This window comes from Peromyscus eremicus, chromosome 8b (genome assembly GCF_949786415.1).
Source record: "Peromyscus eremicus chromosome 8b, PerEre_H2_v1, whole genome shotgun sequence".
In the NCBI taxonomy this organism is placed as follows: domain Eukaryota; kingdom Metazoa; phylum Chordata; class Mammalia; order Rodentia; family Cricetidae; genus Peromyscus; species Peromyscus eremicus.
This window is the reverse complement of record NC_081424.1, coordinates 38,198,476-38,216,579: the sequence shown is the minus strand read 5'-3', so window position 1 is coordinate 38,216,579 and position 18,104 is coordinate 38,198,476. Positions and strand designations below refer to the sequence as shown.

General features: G+C 40.4%; 1 protein-coding gene across 1 annotated transcript in view; it reads right to left on the bottom strand.

Moving 5' to 3' along the window:
* Positions 1–6,821: 6,821 nt before the first annotated feature.
* Heca (hdc homolog, cell cycle regulator) overlaps positions 6,822–18,104 on the bottom strand; it is a 44,688-nt gene continuing 33,405 nt past the window's right edge. The window contains exons 3-4 of the mRNA XM_059272712.1: positions 11,481–11,635; positions 6,822–8,761 (exon numbers count right to left, since the gene is read on the bottom strand). Coding sequence (XP_059128695.1) covers positions 8,597–8,761; positions 11,481–11,635 — 320 coding nt within the window. The 3' untranslated portion in view covers positions 6,822–8,596. The remainder of the gene's footprint in view (positions 8,762–11,480; positions 11,636–18,104) is intronic.

Sequence of the window (18,104 nt, the reverse complement as noted above, 5' to 3'; positions counted from 1 at the left end):
AAGAGGCAGTAATTGCAACAGCAAGCTTTGTATGTGGCCTATGAGCAAGAAGAGAGACAGCCCTCCAGGAGACAGACTTCAGTTAACCAGTTCAACTTTATATCAGAATATAAGGAATATATAGGATTGGGGAGCCTGGGGACAAATCCTAATTTGCATTAAGTGGCATACTCCTATCATAAGGCTCCTAGTATATGCAGATGGGGGATAGGAACATGAGGGATCAGGATGGCCTAATTGGGGGAGGGATGGAGAGGGAGAGCAATGAAAGAGGTATCTTGGTAAAGGGGGCCATTATGGGGTTAGGGAGAAATCTGGTGCCAGAGAAACTCCCAGGAATCCACAAGGATGACTCCAGCTAAGACTCCTAGCAATAGTGGAGAAGGTGCCTGAACTGACCTTCTCCTGTAATCAAATTGGTAACTACCCTGTCATCATTAGAACTTCATCCAGTTAACTGATGGAAGCAGATGCAGAGATTCACAGCCAAGCACTGAGCTGATCTCCAGGAATCAAGCTGAAGAGAGGGAGGAGGGATTATATGAGCAAGGAGGGTCAAGATCATTATGGGAAAACCCATAGAGACAGCTGACCCGAGCTTGTAGGAGCTCATGGACTCTGGACCGACAGCTAGGGAGCCTGCATGGGACCAACCTAGGCCCTCTACATGTGGGCGACAGTTGTATAGCTTGGTCTGTTTGTGGGTCCCCTAGCAGTGGGACCAGGATCTGTCCCTGGTGCATGAGCTGGCTTTTTGGAATCTATTTCCTATGGTGGGATGCCTTACTCAGCCTTGATGCAGCAGGAAGAAGCATGGTCCTGCCTCAACTTGATATGCCATGCTTTGTTGACTTCCATGCGGGGGTGGGGGGTGGGGGGTGGGGGTAGGTGGGAGAGGGGGACAGGAGGGAAGGAAGAAGGGGAAACTGTGGTTGGTATGTAAAATGAATTTAAATTTTTAATTAAAAAAAGAAATGAAGGTTTCTAGCAGGAATCTATGACAGGGTTCAAGCTAAAGGTAAGTCAGACATCTGGTATAGAAACAGGCATCTGGTTTAGAGACAGTTTTCAGATAAGGTCAGTCCTCCAGGCCGAGGGACATTCTCCAGATAAGGGCAGGTAGAGGCAGGACATTCTGCTGGAGGGAGGGAGCCCCAGGTTGCAGAGCTATTGAGATAAGCTGCCAGCCCATGGGGAGACTGACCTCTACCAGTCAGCAAAAACCTTCCCATACCTATTCACTAGGCCCTTCCATCCCCAAGCATATACAAACAAGTAAGGACAGCCGAGAGACACTCAGACAAGGCAAGCTGCCTAGAAGAAACAGAAACCAGATGAGCTGTCTGAAAGGGACCCAGATAAACTGAACTATTGGAGCAGATACTCTCCAACCTGTTGAACTGCCTGCCTGTTGTGCCTTGTGCTCTAAGTCTCCAGGTTTTGTGAGCTGTCTCACCTGTGCTGGGGTGGGCTTTTGGCTTTGCATCACTTCTTCACTTCTGTTCCTGTAACTCCTATAAAACTCACTGGTTGCCTAAGTTGGACTTTGATGGGATCCGTATTTTGGTTGTCACTGGTTCCCTATCTGGGGTGAGTAGCTCTTTATTCCTGTTTCTCCAGGAACAGTGTCACACAACAGCTTATCTGGGAGCTTTTACTGTATCCTGATGATTAGGAACCTTGATGCAACAAGAAAGGGAGGAGGAAAGACAGGAGAAAGATGGTAAGTAAGGAAAACATGATAAACATTTCAATAAATGAAAGGGACTAGAAAAAAAGTGGGGACATATCAATGGCATCTGTCAACTCTGCCATCACCAGAAACTAACCTCCCACCCAACATATCCTGCTCATATTTTGAAAGTCTACAAAACTGTCAGTAATTATTAATAATTTATGTTCTTATATATTATCCATCAAAAGCACATACTTCTACCAGTGTTTCTGCACCATGAGAGACAGCCATAGTTGCTATAATCCTTGCACAAAGTAAAATGACCTTTCAGACATCCTGTGCAGGCTTGTGGTAACCTTACGATCTCCACTAAGCTCTCTAAAATATTCAGTCACCTCTTTTTAGAACCATAGGGTTCTGAGGCATCAAAGAAATGCTTGTCCATGGCCTTCTTCTGTTCTATTTCCCTAACAACCTGCTATATCAGAGCTTCAGAACAATTGGACTAGTTAACGTGATGAACAAGATGTGCAACACTGATTGCCACCCCATAGGTTTGCAGTTACTAACATTGTCACAAATTACTCTCTAGTGGTTTGAAATGTTTCCCATAGGCTCATGTATTTGAACACTTGATTCCTAGCTGGTGGTACTGTTGGTTGTTATGTGCTGTGGGATACTGATCTTGTACATTGTAAAGGTTTGTCACTCCCATTGGTTTAATAAAACACTGATTGGCCAGTAGCCAGGCCGGAAGCGTAGACAGGGTGACCAGACTAGGAGAAGGCTGGGAAATGGAAAGGCAGAGACAGTCGCCAGCCAGACGCAGAGGAAGCAAGATGAGAATGTAGGACTGAGAAAAGGTACCAAGCCACATGGCTCAACATAGATAAGAATTATGGGTTAATTGAAGTGTAAGAGCTAGTTAGTAGTAAGCCTGAGTTACCAGTCAAGCATTTATAAGTAATATTAGGCCCCCAGTCAGTTATTTGGGAAGTGGCTGCTGGGTATTTGGGAACAGGTAGGTGGAAGAGAAACTTTTACCTACGGTTATGGGACCTTTAGGGGATGCAGCCATGGTGAGGGAAGTATATCACTACAGGAGGGGTAGGTTTTGAGGGTATAACCCTCATCCTACTTCCTAATCGTTTTCTGCTTCCTGTCTGTGGACAAAAATGTGACTAACTTCCTGCTCCTGTCAGCATGCCTTGCCTTCCTTATCATTATAGATGCTAGGCCTCTGGCACCATAAGCAAGAAATAAACTTTCTTCCTCCAGTTCTTTTAGTCATGGCATTTTAACCACAGCAACAGAAAAGTAACTGATAACAGCCCCCAAAGCATGAGAAATGTTGGCTAAAATATGTGTAAAACAGTATTTTTTTTCTCATAAAGCTTGAAGAGGCTCAAATACAATGATCAAGTACAGTAACCCTCAAACTGGGACATGAGCATTTCAGAAAAGATCATGAGAAATTGAAAATGGAACATAAGATATAAGAACTGTCTAAAAAGTTAATTAAAAAGCAAAACCCTGACCAAACTGGATATTACCAATGGTATATCAAACCTGACAGCTCAACATGTATGAATCCAAAAATAGCTCAAAGATCCCAAAGTGAATAAAATGGAGTTTTTTCAAGTAGACTGTTAAAATGCTGCCTTTTATCTAGTTTTCCCCAAGCAGTAACCTATCTTAACAGATGGGAAGAGATGCTAACAAATTAATCATTAAAAAAAAAACAAAAAACAAAAAAAACAGGTAAAAGACACATTATTTCAAGTAATTTTTCCCCCTAAAATTACATATAGAATGTTTCCAAACATGCTTGCTCTATATGAATACATAACCCCAAATCCATCACATATTTCATCCCATGTACCATTGCTGGAAGGTGGGATTTACCAAGGTGATCCTACTGGGAAGACCTATAGGATTAACACCGCATTCCATAGTAGGCTCACTTTCTTTAGTTTGGAGTTTGCCCAGCTGGTTTTCAGTCTTGCTTTGGTCCAAAATTTTCTATGTTCCCTTTTCTCTCTTTTGGAATGGTCATGTATAACCTGTGCCATTGTATGCTGGAAGTATGTGATTTGCTTCCCCTTTCCAGCCCCCCAGATTACAGTTAAGAGATTGCTATGAGTCTTGAAAGAGACCTTGGACTTTCAAAGTTTTGAGACTGTTGTAGATTATGGGGACTTTTGAAGTTGGACTGAATGCATTTTTGCATTATGATGTGGCTATAAGCCTATGGGGGCCAAGGAGTGGAATGTGGTGGTCTGAATAGGAATGGCATCCAGGGGCTCATATATTTGAATCCTTGATCATTAGGGAGTGGCACTACTGGAGAGAGATTAGGTGCAGCCTTGTTAAAGTAAATGTGTCACTGGTGTGGTGATACTGTGTTCCCCAATATATCGTGCACCGTAATAAATTTATCTGGGGTCAGAGAACAGAACAGCCACTAGACATAGAGGCCAGAAAATGGTGGCACTCACACCTTTAATCCTAGCCTTCTGGAGGCAGAGATCCATACGGATCTCTGTGAGTGAGTTCAAAGCCACACTGTTAACAGCCAGGCATGGTGACACACGCCTTTTAATCCCAGGAAGTGATGGCAGAAAGCAGAAAAGTATACAAAGCACGAAAACCAGGAACTAGAGCCAGTTAAGCTTTTAGGCTTTTAGCAGCAGTTCAGCTGAGATTCATTTGGATAAGGACCCAGAGACTTCCAGTCTGAGCAAACAGGATCAGCTGAGGTTTTGCTTCTCTGATCTTCCAGCATTCACCCCAATACCCAGCTCCAGGTTTGTTTTATTAATAAGACCCTTTAGGATTTATGCTACAGGGGTTGGGCTCTGGGGTTTCAAAAGCTCAAGCCAGGTGCAGTATTTCTCTCTTCTTGCTGCCTGTGGATCCAGCTGTAGAACTTTTAACTTCTCCAGTACTATATCTTCCTGCTTGTTGCCAGGCTCCCCACCATGACACCACTGGACTTCTGAAACTGTAAGCAAGCCCCAATTAAATGCTTTTCTTTATAAAAGTTGCCTTGGTCATGGTCTCTCTTCACAGCAACAGAACACTGACTAAAACAGTATCTGTGGGTGGCTGATCTGGGGTGTATCAAAACTACACTCTTTCCATTTTTCTTTAGCACTCTCTAGACTACAGGATTCTTTATAAAGAGAACAATAATTTTATACTACCCACATGAAACAAGGGGAAGGCTGATTTGCTATTACTTTGTTGCAAAGGAAGCTTACGTGTGATACACACTTGTAAGCAGTGAAGAACTTGTAATTGTGGGGTCCGCTCTCCCTTTTCCATCTTTTTACATTTATCTATCACAAGTGTGCATGCACCACAGCATACATGCTCTGGTCAGAGGACAACTTTCTGGAGTTGGTCTCTCCTTCCACTGAGTTGGTTCTGGGGATAAAACTCAGGTTGTTAAATTTGGCATCAGGTACCTTTACCTGCTGAGCCATCTCACTAGTCCAGAATTTAGAGTTTTGATTAATTGCAGTAGTGACTTTGGAATGGTTTTCTGGATATTATTTTAACTCTTGAGAATATCCCTACTTACCTACTATTTTTTCTTACCAAACAACCCCATATCTCAAAAAATTCCATCAAAAATCTAGTAACACATTAAAGCAAAGTTCAGTATTTGTTTCTAAAATTTTATTATTCTTAATACCTTTCACATACAGAAACCCTCTAACATCACACATGATTCCATAACCCAAATGCTTCAATGTATCAACATCCTCAAGTATTTACACTGGCTTTCCTCAACAAAAGTGCAATCCAAACATCTTGACAAGAAATCTTTATAGACGACAAACATATTTTTTAGCTGGTTTTCATGGTATCCATTCATTGTATTTTCTTTCAATTGCCTGGAAAAAGAATAAGGTCAACAAAGTGTAAAGATGAACTGGGTTAGGCAGCATCCTGTTATGGGAACCACACCCTAAACAAAAGTGCTCTCTCCTCAATCTCTTCCTCAATCTTCCAATTACCCAACAAGCGCTTCAAGGAATTCAACAGAAAAGCAAAGAGGTTAGAAAACAGGCACAGAACAGCCGGCAGAGTAAGCCCTGATACTGTAAAATGACATGAGGAACTCAGGAAGGTAGTCTACCAAGGTATGGATCTACCTGTGAAGTTTTAGCATTTAAACATAATATTCTTTCTTCATATGTTAATTTTCCCCCAAAAGGTATGAAAATTTCCTTTACTTAGAAAAATGAACCCATTGGAAATTAAATTGGAAATTAAAGGATGTTGGGAAAGTTCCTTTGTAATTAGAAAACAAGCTGCTCATTCCTCCACTTCATGGAATAAAGTCTACCTTTAAAGGTATAAGCCCAATGTTATCAAGTGCTTCCACTGTGATCAGGTGATCAGATGAAAGCAGAGAGCTGAGATGGCCTGAAGAGAAAATGATCAGAAATTAGCTTCTCTCAAAACTGAAGCAGACAGTTTTACTTGCTCAAAGTATGGAACTCTTTAAAAATGAATGACTAAAAATGTTAAAGAAGATAAAAATCACTTTAAATTATTAGTCTATCTCAAAACTATGAGTTATTGAACACTATTCATGAGAAAAACAGAAGCTAGATCTCCTGGATGACTGATGCCCTTTAATATCCCAACTACAATGGTAATCGTTCTTGACTTTTTCCAATTCTAACCAATGTGTTCTGGCAAAGTTTGGTGAAAACATTAAGGTCAGCAGATTTCCAAAGTAAGATTTACCTTTAAAGTAAGTATTGTATACTCAACTGTATTTTATTCTCAGATCAGCCAAATCTTCCCTTTCAGACAAAAATGCAATCAATGCACTAAAAGGCATTAAAAGGTAAGTAAGAGAACAGGGCTCATGCTTCTCTTTTTATAGGACTACACACATCTGTAGTCCTTACTCTATCAACAGAACATCAAAAGCAAATCTTATCCAATTAAGTCAAACTTCTTCATTTGGGGGGCAGAAAACAAATGAAGGAGCAAGAATAGAATGTGGCTTATAGTCCCACAGTTTTTTGGTTTTTTTTTTTAATCTAAAGAATTCACTGGTGCAATGGATAAGTTGACTTCAAAACAATAATATAATGAAGTTTTACTAGAAAACGTCAATAGGTTAAAGAACAGCATTACAAGTATTTTATTTTAAAAATCAGCAACAAACACAAAGACAAATATGGTATCTGAATAAAAACTTAACAAAATTTTAAACTTGAGTGTGCAGCTAACTCACAATTGCAGCTCTGTGCATCAAAGACAAATCTGCAAGTATTATGTCCTACAGACCTAACATAGTTGTATTAATCATCATCTGACCAATAATAATTATTGCTTGTCTTATGCAACTTGAGCATTTCTTACAGATGTGAAACTTTTCAGATCATCAAACACCAAACCAGAAGTAACAAACCAACTGATGAAGAGTTTTAGTTTAGCACAGGTTTTTTTTTTTTTTAATGCTGTTGTTTCAAACAAAACACCAAGCACTTCTGAAGAACTTAAGACTCAATGGCAATAATGTTTAGACAATTGTGAAAAGAAAACCCCCTGGGGTGATGGCATAAACCAAGTAAGTAATATAAAATATTTACATAAACCCCAAATTTACCTATTTATATAATGAATTATTTTTAGTATTCTTTTAATGTATATTTCTGTATCATACTTCAAATTATCAAATTTACTCATGAGAAGTAATTCTCTAATTCTAATTCTAGAAGAGATGTCTTCAGCACATTTAAGTCTCCAAGTTCTAGTGAACAGGGGCTGGTTTTGGAATATCTGGTGTTCTGTATGGAACTTTTTTTTTAAACAAACAATAGGGATCATGGGACTCTTTAGGATGATCTATTTTCAGATAAGCTCTTTGTATTACTGCTACCAAATGAGACATACTTTAAACAGAATAAAACTGTTCTTTATCATTCTAACCAATTTGCCCTTCCTTCTTGAGGTCACCTCTGATTTTGGAAAGTCAGTATTAAATGGGTTAATGTGGCAAGAGATAGAATGAGAAGTGTGGCCTGACTGGTTCTGCAGCCCAGCACTTAGGCTAGAGGTTTATCTCGGAGAAGTTCTGGATACCAAGCAATTGCTTCAGCAATGCAGTCTGTAAACGATGCCCACCATAGCACGTGCAGATTTTCTGTAGGTTCTTTGACCAGCTTCTAGAGATACAACACAATTCAAATAACCAAGTTCTGCCTTCCTGCCTTCTTGATTCAATGTGCCTCATTTCTAATGTCACTTCACAAGCAGCTCACTTAAAACTGCAACAGCAACAGTTTCCAATGGTCATATAATTTGGATATTTCCAGTATGAAAACTGTTAAATTATACAAACAGTCAAAGAAAGAGCACTCAGTTCTACTCTCAAATCACTTGTCAGTGGGAGTAAACTGCACCTCAACCGGAACTGAAGAGCAGATTCAGGTAGCCTATCGCAATGCTGGCTCTCCAGGGTCAGACTTACATTCATTTGTCACTTACTCTTCCCAAGGCCCAAGCATCCAACAGTGGGTCTCAAGAGAGCTAACGTATTAGTAAAAGCTTCTTCCCAACTCCCACCACACCTTTAGTTTCACCACAGAATCCCACACCTAAATGGCAACCATCCTTCCTATCACCTTAGAACTGTATCAGAGATTCTGCGTGAGACTAAAACCCTACCAAGATCTGCACCATTTCCCATTTGGGCTCCAGTCTTAACCACACGACATTTGGGAATCAAGACAGGGCAAGGGGCAGCCCTCATTTTAGTGGCACAAATATACAAAGTAAACTCTGCTTTAAATTAGAAAAGAAATTAATGTCACAGAATGTTCCCCTATAAAAGATATGTAGTAAAGTAATAATATCAATAAAATAGCTATTACTAAAGCAAAGCTTTCATCAATAAGCTTCGAGAACTTTGAAGGAGGAGAATGGCTTCACAAAATGGTAGTCCAGGTTCCCACAGTGTGGACACTGCTGGACATTGCTGTACTCAGAGAAGTACTGCATTCCGATCCGTACGTCGATCACAGGCTTGCCACAATGCTTGCAGTTCAGACGAGCCTGGGGAAACAGACATCATGAGCCACAGTCCTACTGGCTTTACAAAACTAGTCAAAAGCCGTCAAATCTAAGTGTTGATTGAAAGAAACTGAAGTGAAAGAAATTCAGTGAGGTCTCTCCATTATTAACAGAATCAGGGGATGCACATCTAAGATAAACATTCTGACATTCATCATCATCCTTCTAAAGATTACGATCTCCCAGGCTCTCTCTTAATATGAGGTGCCTATCAATGACAGAATTCTAAATTATACTTCCTGAACATTTCCACCAGTTACCTAACAGCCATCACCTATTCCCTGGATTTTAAGCAAATGGCTGAAACTAGCTCTCTGCACCCAAACCTACAGGAAATACTTTCCTGAAGAGTCCAGGTTTATTTCAAAAGCTCACATACACTTTCATTTGACTCCACATAACACTGTTTTCTTTAAATTTCTCTAAAATATCCAATCAAAATGGGCAATCTAGGCAGGAGTGCTATGTGTATCTTGAGACTTCTAGAACTCACTAGCATCACATCTTCACCTGTGCCTAGGCCTCTAACACCATGGTCCTGGAGCCTTTCAGCAATAGATCTGGGAGTGAAGTGGATAGGCAGAAATTACAGATCAAACAGTCTTAATTTAGATCCTTCCTAAATATGTGCTAACAAATTTGTCCTCAAAGCATTCCTGTGAGGGAGTCTAATCTGCATTTCAGATGATGAAAAGGGGCACACAGTGATAAATACCATGCCCAAGAAAACAGAGAGCAGAACAGCTGGGATTTAAACTAAATGCACTCCAGAGTGCACATTTCAGCAACATACGGACTATCTTTCTACAACCTAAAATGAACTCCTTTTTAACTACTTCGTCCCTCTGAGTCTTGAATAGAAAGTTCTCTTTAACCTTTTATTCCTTTCTGATAACCACTTACTGCTTATTTTTGCCTCAGACTTACCTGGAATCCTTAGTAGTGTCTACTACTATATTCTCACAGTGAATATATTCACTTGATTAATAATAGTAATCAAACAAGTTTTCCATTTCAGTTGGGGGCCAGAAAATATAGTCTTGGCATATATCAGTTTAAAGAATAAATAGGCAGTTGTATGCTAAAGGTCCGGTGGGAAGGATGCCATTGTGTATTTCTCTTTGAAGATAGGGAAATCCCATGGCCTTTCAACATGTAGTAGAAAAAAGACCAAAATAGGAATCACAGGTCTTAGTCACAGCTGTGACACAATTTGTGTAGACCTGGGCAAAGCATTCAAAAATTTGAGTCACCCATTACAAGCAACAACTCAGAAGGCGAGTGAGTGCTGCAAGGTCCCATGCCACATTCAGGTGCCATGAGTTTTAACAGGCCTTTGTTCACTTCCTTAGTTCCTTAATTCAAAGGCTAGCCTTCCTGCTACATTTCGTATGTGCAGAGAAGAAAGGTGCCACTTCCTTTGGTGTCTCTTACCTCAGCAGTAGACATAAGGCACAGCAATAACGTGACAGTGATTAACTAAAAGATTATGGTAACTCATTGTCAAAGCTAACCTTGAATCTGGAAAGGTAGTCAATATACCACAAGAGCAGAAAACTAGTCAGCCTTATCCAAAACCAAAAGTCAGAAAAAGACGACTGTCTACCTCTCTCATGAGCAGATTTCTCTTCTGGAAAATTTCTAAATGGAAAAAAAACCACACACACACACACACACACAAAAAAAAAAAACAAACACACAGCTGAACTACTGTCTGTCACTGTCTCTGGCAGCCTGTGACCTCCACAGAAACTGGTCATCCACTGAACAAACTGGCAAGAGAAGGAGGAAAGGTCTCTGCTACACAGGAATGCCTACCAGGGAATTCTGTAACACGTTCTTCCTCAAGCATGTGGAACACTGAACTCAGGGTTCCTGGGGTTTGGGTCTTCTTCGTGTCTTATTTAATGGGGTTTTATGTCAACACCTCCCTCCCTTCCTTTTGACAGCTACGCTCCCGGTGCTCCTAAGAGCCAGAGAAGAATGTTGCTTTCCTAGCACTTTAAGAATTACAAATCAGCGGGGCGGTGGTGGCGCACACCTTTAATCCCAGCACTCGGGAGGCAGAGACAGGCAGATATTTGTAAGTTTGAGGCCAGCCTGGTCTACAGAGGGAGATCCAGGAAAGGCGCAAAGCTACACAGAGAAATCCTGTCTCGAAAAACCAAAAGAATTACAAATCTTTCTGGTCAACCTCACACGACTTAAGAGTGAGAGGCTGGGGTTTTGCCAATTCTCACAGAAAGTAAGCAAGAGGAAAATTTTGTCTGTTCTAGAAAGTAAAACTTTCCTTCTCAGTTTAAATTATAACCTTTTGCTACAAATTAGTTACACAAAATGAGAAAACTACAAGCAAACAAAAAGAAAACTGAAGAAGCCCTACACAGAACCTGACCACCAGGCCACTGACCAGCAGCAGGGCCTCAGCAGAGCACTTTCCATGCTTAGTTACAAGTGGAAAGAAGGTGTTCTGCTGTTTTGTAACCTTTTTTCTGACATAAAAATGGAAAATACCCCAAGCCAATTATTGTATATATTCCTCTGACTATACAGTGTTCTACCTCAAGGTAACAACTCAGGCATCTGAGTTCTTCTTCTCCCTTAGAAGCACCTTCTCCAAGCGCTCACGACTCCAAGTAACCACAAGGCAGCCTTTAACTCTAATGCCACCCACTGCACTCCAGCTTCAGTTGATACCGACCTGACAGCAGGGAGAGGCAGCCAGGATGTCGTAGGTGTACATGGTGCCCAGCTGGTGCCAGCTGCCATCCCAGCGGGACTTGCACTTGATGCAGACGATCTTGTGAACCCCTTCCAGGCAGTCCACACACACTGCATACAGATGCATGAGTCTCCCTGCACACAGAAAGCACAAGGCTCAGGTGGCGGCTATGGTGGAAAGCACCTTCATTTCCAGTTGCAACCCAAATTCCCTCATCAACAACAAAAAGCAAACATTTTATCATTTGAATAAAAAGAAAAAGCAAGGCAGATGGTTTCTATCATACATCCTTAAACTGTCCTAGTAAGATAACAGTGAATGGTTGCTATCAATACGACAAATTCCAATTTATTTAAAATAGACACTTGCTTTAATTTACTTTTCTAAAATGTGCTGCCCAGCTTATACTGTGTGTCCATCCAGATCCAAATAATAAAGCCACATGCTTAGAACCAGTCTGTAATCACCAGGATTCTCCAGAGTCTACATGTGGCATACAGCGAACCAACATGAACCAACAACACTGGTCTGCTGAGTTGTAACCCACAAACAATTTCATCTAAAAATGTCTGACTTCGTATTGACAGCCCAGAATTTTACCACAGCCACAATTACTATGTTAACTGTCCTCATTCCCAAAACTCCTATCACCACAGCTAAATTAGGAACTAGAATTATATATTACTTGTGATGCATTAGAAGTCCAAAATATTATTTACTGGGCTTTTAAAAGTCACAACCTCATTCCTACACTGCTTATCAAGGACTTAATGTTTATAAAGGTAAGAGGTCATCCAATTATATGAAAGGGTAAAGGTTTAAATAATTAGTCAGCATGTCCAGGATCTTCCTTGGGCAGTATGTAACAGCAGCACTGCTGAACACAGGGAGCACTCTAGAACACTGCTGAGCACAGGGAACACTCTAGAACACTGCTGAGCAGCACAGGGAGCACTCTAGAACACTGCCGAGAACAGGGAACATCACCTCAGAACACTGCACAGTGGCTTCTTATTCAGAATGTGCTGCTCACTGCCAAAAGTCAGACTAAGGGTTTTTACCATTCACTTGGAAGGACCAGCTCTTTGTTTTCTAGTGCAAAGGCACCTAATGGTCCTTAGAGGGAACCTTTTCATTACACTTGCTTACATGGACCTCTTTTTCCTTCAGAGCAGGGGATATACCCCATTCATCCTTGTCAACTCGGTATCCAGCACAAGGTCAGCAATGTGAAAAGCTCTGTGTGCTGAGTGAATGGATGGCGCATGGTGACAGCCAATGACACTATAAGCTGGGGGGTGTCTAGGCCCAAACCAGGAAGGATGAGAAGGGCTTCTTATAATACCACCCACCTCTCTCCTAAAACAGTGAAAACAAGCTCTCACATGCCATACCCACTGAGTGCCTGGGACCATATCCACAAGTCAATTCAATTATCTATGAGCCACTGGAACATTTCATTTCCGGTCTCCTCCTTGGTCCAACTTGGAATGCTCAATGACACATCAATGCTGCTGGTGAAAGTTAACACCAACACAGAAGGTGCTTTTAACAATGGCTGTGAAGATGAAGACAAGGAACACTCACTGTGCACTTACCAAGGGTCTGCCCTGTGCTGTGAGTGCTCTATCAATTACTTCATTTAACTATCACAGCAATGCTACAAAGGACTTGTGATTGTTACTCCCATTTCAAACAGGAGGGACAGACAGCAGCTTAAAGAGCCTGGGTAGCTTGTGAAAGCTTACAAAGAAAATAAGGAGCCAAGACCAAGCCCAATTCATGGCTATGTTGACTCTTACCCTATAGGCAAGCAAACTCTTGGGAGGCCTGAGTCCAACCTTAGTTTCTGGATTTGTTTTCCATTACCATTCCACCATGTCCTATACAGAGAATTTCTGAGCCACAGGAAAGATTCTGTAACCAGAGGCCTAATGGGACAATTACATATGATAGACAGTAGTAAAGAGGTCTAAAAAGTCCCTCTTAACTAGACCAATCTTACTTATGAAAACCAAACAAAACCATTTTCTTGATCAGAGAGCAGGGGCTTGAAGCAGAGCTGGGGAGGGCCAGAGGGAGTAAGGGGCAGAGCAAGGGAATCCAATGAACACAGTAAACATCTCAGCAACATATAATCAACTGTGAACTGAGGAATCCCATGGCCTAGAATGTGGTCATTTCGTTGGAACTGAAAATGCTTTAAAAGTGTGGTTGGGATAAGAGCTTGCTATAAATAATATCACCCAGACTTCTGAGGTGCAGCAAGAGAAACACTGACCCATGACTAATGCCTTATTTGTGGTACTGCTGACTTCTCTAGTATTCATTAAAGCCCCTGACCACAGATTCTAAAACCAGAAGTTAGTTGTTAGTACCTCTGTAGCATGCACTGAACACAACCATTATCTCTGTGTATGCTTACATACCAGTGTGCATACAGACATGTAAGTAATTCAGGCCTAACTAATTTTTCCTTTCTCCATCCCCTCCCTGATCAACAGGATTTAGGATTTAGTCTTGAGCTCTATCACAGCCATTTCCTCTTCTCTTCATTTAAGAGCTTTTTACTGCCAAGATTTAGCCATCAATGTTAAAAATAAGCTCCCACGTGTTCACCCAAATGCTAGTTTCTAACAGTGCTTGCTAGATATTGCCACAGAAAATTAACTATACATATACAAATGATCTCTACCTTCTTTCCCATGAAATCAGGTCCTTTCCCCAACCTTATCTACTCCTGCCTGTGAAAGCATCATTTATCTTGTCTGGATTCAAGGAGAACTAAGGAAGACCCTTCATTTTTACAGTCAGAGTCTCCAAATTTGTAACTTCCCTTAAAAAAATTCTCCTGCAGATATCTCTTCCTTTTAATTCTCACTACCTCAGCCAGTAGTTTCTCATCTTCATGCATACAAATGTACAGTTTCAACTCTGTCTCTAGGTCCCAAACCTTTCAAGCAACTTTTTGGGTATATTATTATGTTTGTTTTTTTAAATGTTGAAAAATCTCTCAATTCATAATCACATGGTAAAGGGTTTCTACAATGGCTTGAAAGGAATGCCCCCCACCGCCAGCAGGCTCTCCACATCTATTCCTTTTCTACTCTGTAACATTTCCAACCAAACAGTTCAACTCATCTCCTGATCACAACCTACTTGATTTTCTCTTAACCACCATCCCTCATACTGCCTTCATACTGCCTCCTGAAGAACCAAACCCAAGTGGCCCTTTCCTCCTTGGAAATCTCAGAATGCTCAATGTACAGTATGTACATATGTGTATGTGTTATTTACTAATTCCATGTGTGATGCTATTAGTTACAGCCTCAGGCTTAGTACAGTTAATTATATTGTATAAAATGCATTTTATATATCAAGAATATACATTGATGACCTCACCTAGCACATGTGCAAAGTATGACTGACAAACGAATACTTGATGGACATAAAAATAAATGTGTCCATTGTAAGTACCCTAATTCATTTCTACAAAGTATGGTGCAAGTTTAAAGGTGTAGAAATAAAGGTGTTTCTACCCATTTCCTCCTAAAATTACTAGCAGTTATGCTAAATGAGAAACAAAAATACAAACTCACTTCTATAAAACAGGAAGAAATCGAACCCCACCTAACTCTATTTCTGCCATTGGCCACTCTCTTTCCTACCCTGGGGAGGGTATCCTCTACCCTTCCCAGTCTTAGCCAAGCACTATTCAATTGCATATTTCTAAAATCGGTTGTTTTGACTCTATAGCTGAATGAGATCATATGGTTTCATCTTTCTGTGCTTGGCTTATTTCATTTAATTATGTCCTCTAGCTTCATCCACTACCAATGAGATGTAGTACAGCCATGATAGAAAACAGTAGAGTTCCCTCAAAAAACCTAAAAATTGAGCCACACCTTTAATTCCAGCACTCTGGAGACAGAGGTAGGCTGATCTCTGAGGTTGAGGCTAGCTTTATCTATATAGCTAGTTCCAAGCCAGCCAACGCTACACAGTGAGGTGTTTCCAAAATAAATACATAAACAAAAAATTATGAATTACCTAGTAATAATGAAAGAATATGTAATGACCTGTGTAAAAGATTTTCAATTAGTATTACCATATGATCCAGAAATCACACTACTGGGAAATGCAATCAGTATCTGTACTCCCATATTCACTGCAGCAATACTCACAACAGCTATGGAATCAAACTAAGAGTCCATCAAAACGATGACTGGACAGAGAAAATACTTTCGTGCATATACATATACACATATATTTAGCCATAATAGATATTTAATCATACTGCCATAAAATGGATAAACCTGAACATATTACATTAATTAATAAAAAAATATGCCAGGGGCAGAAAGACTAATACCATGTGATCCACAGAGTTGTGGAATGTAAAAGTACTGATGGAAGTACAGAGTAAGAACAATGGCTACCTAAGGCTAGGTAAGGGGTGGGGGAAAGTGGGTTAAAGGACACACATCTACACAGGAGGAGGAGGGGAAGGTCTAATGTCTCACTGTACTCTAGCAACCGTAGCCAACACTATTATGTAGTGTTTTTCAAAATAACTAGGGTTTTGAATGTTCTTCCCAGAGATTATAAAGAGGAGGTGAATGGGATCTTCAGTACCCTAATCTTATCACACAACATAAACAAGCGTCAAAACGTCACACCACAGTTCATAAATATGGACAACTGTGTTTCAATTAAAAACACAACTTTAAAAAACTCCCAAACTAACTAGTGGAAGATGAAAGTAAACATGGATAACAGAGAGCCCATTCCAGCTGGGGCACCAGAAGCCAACCAGCCTGTCACCTGTTAGATGTGTAGGAGAAGCCATCCTATCCAACCCTGCCATGAACTGTGAGAGGGCTTTAAATCCCATGAGGCCACCAGGCTTTGGGGTGTCCCGCCTCATGACAAAGGCTAAAGGACTCCAGAAAATCAGGCAAAACACCCATACAAGACTACTCTTAACTACAGCTCCTTTTTCTTATTCTGAAAGATAATAAAAGAAACTACATCTGAGAAACAAGAATATGGTGCTCTTCAAAAACCCCGGAACTAGGCTTGGTGGCGCACGCCTTTACACCCAACATTTGGGAGGCAGAGGCAGACATATCTCTGTAAGGCCAGCCCGAGCTACATAGCGAATGTCTCAAAAAACACAACACAAACAAAAAGCTCCTAGAAATTCAAAATATTAGAAGGCAAATCCAAGGATGTGTTCCATTTCCAGCAAGTGTAATAGAATAATAGAGACAAGTAACAGATAAACAAAAGGATTTTCTCTCCTATCAAAGGGGAGTTGAGAATGCCAATCTAGGAGGTACAGTGTCACATGAACAGGAGTTCCAGTACTTTTTAAATGTAAAGAGAGGAATTTATCAAAGAAATAATGCAAAAGCAAAGTTTCTCCAAAGTGAGGATCTACGTTTATATATTCAATAATCCAAGATAGTCCACAGTAAATGAAGAGGGAGGGGCTGAGGAACCACATCATGGTGGAATTTCAGGACACCAGAGACATTAAGAGAAAAACTGAACACTTCAGAGACGATAAAAATGAGATGGGAGAATCATAAGAATATTAGACATCAAGACAGTAACCGTATAAGATAGGAGAAAGTGAAGAAACACTTTTTAAGTTTCTGAAGGAAAATATCTATAATTTAAAGGACTACATGACCCAGCAAGGTAACAATCAAGCGTTAAGAATGAATGAAGGTATTCTCAAACTTCCCATGTCTCAACTTCTGAAGATGTCTGAGGGGGGGAAAATAAAGAAAAGAAAATATGGGGTTAGGAGACAAGACTTAAAACATGGGAAATAAACAAAGGATTTTTCCTTCACATCCAACAGGACCTCAGTGCTCACTCCAGGCCAGAATAGAGCATGGTTGGATGAAAGCCTTCAGAAGAGATGTTTATAGAAGAAGCAAAAAAAAAATTTCAAAAAATATGCTAAGTGTGTAGAAGTGGTTTACAAATTTGCTAGAAGAGAGCAACCTTCCAAAGTTAAAACAAAAAATAAAACCACCACTCACAACCTTCAGATTCTACACCAATACAGTTCTCAATATATCAGTCTTCAGAGAACTGTGATTCTGCAGCCAGCCTGGGCTATAGAGTGAGATCTTTGCCTCCAAAAACCAAAATAAAAAATCTAAGGCAATGGAAACACGAAGAAATGAACTCTAATTTACAACAGCATCCCTGACAAGACTGTTCCTATAAGGGAATATATATTTTGGTTCAACACTATTGACATGCAGCAGAAACACCAGGGACTTATCCCCAGAGGGAGATATACAGTCATCCACCTTAAACACCAGTCTAGTCAAAAGACAGTACCTAAAACTGGAGAATTAAAATCCTGATGTCAAAACCCTTGAAGAATCAGTCAGCATTTCTAAGTATTTGGCTCTGGGGGTGGAGACAGCAGAGTTTAGTGGAAGAGGACAGGAGTCATTTTTATCTGACTGACGCTGTAGCATTCTGTTAAAGTTATAAACTGTTATACATCATGCATTTCTTTCCTTTTGGAAGTTCAACAATTTTAATTTCACACCTATACTGACCAACTCCTTGCTA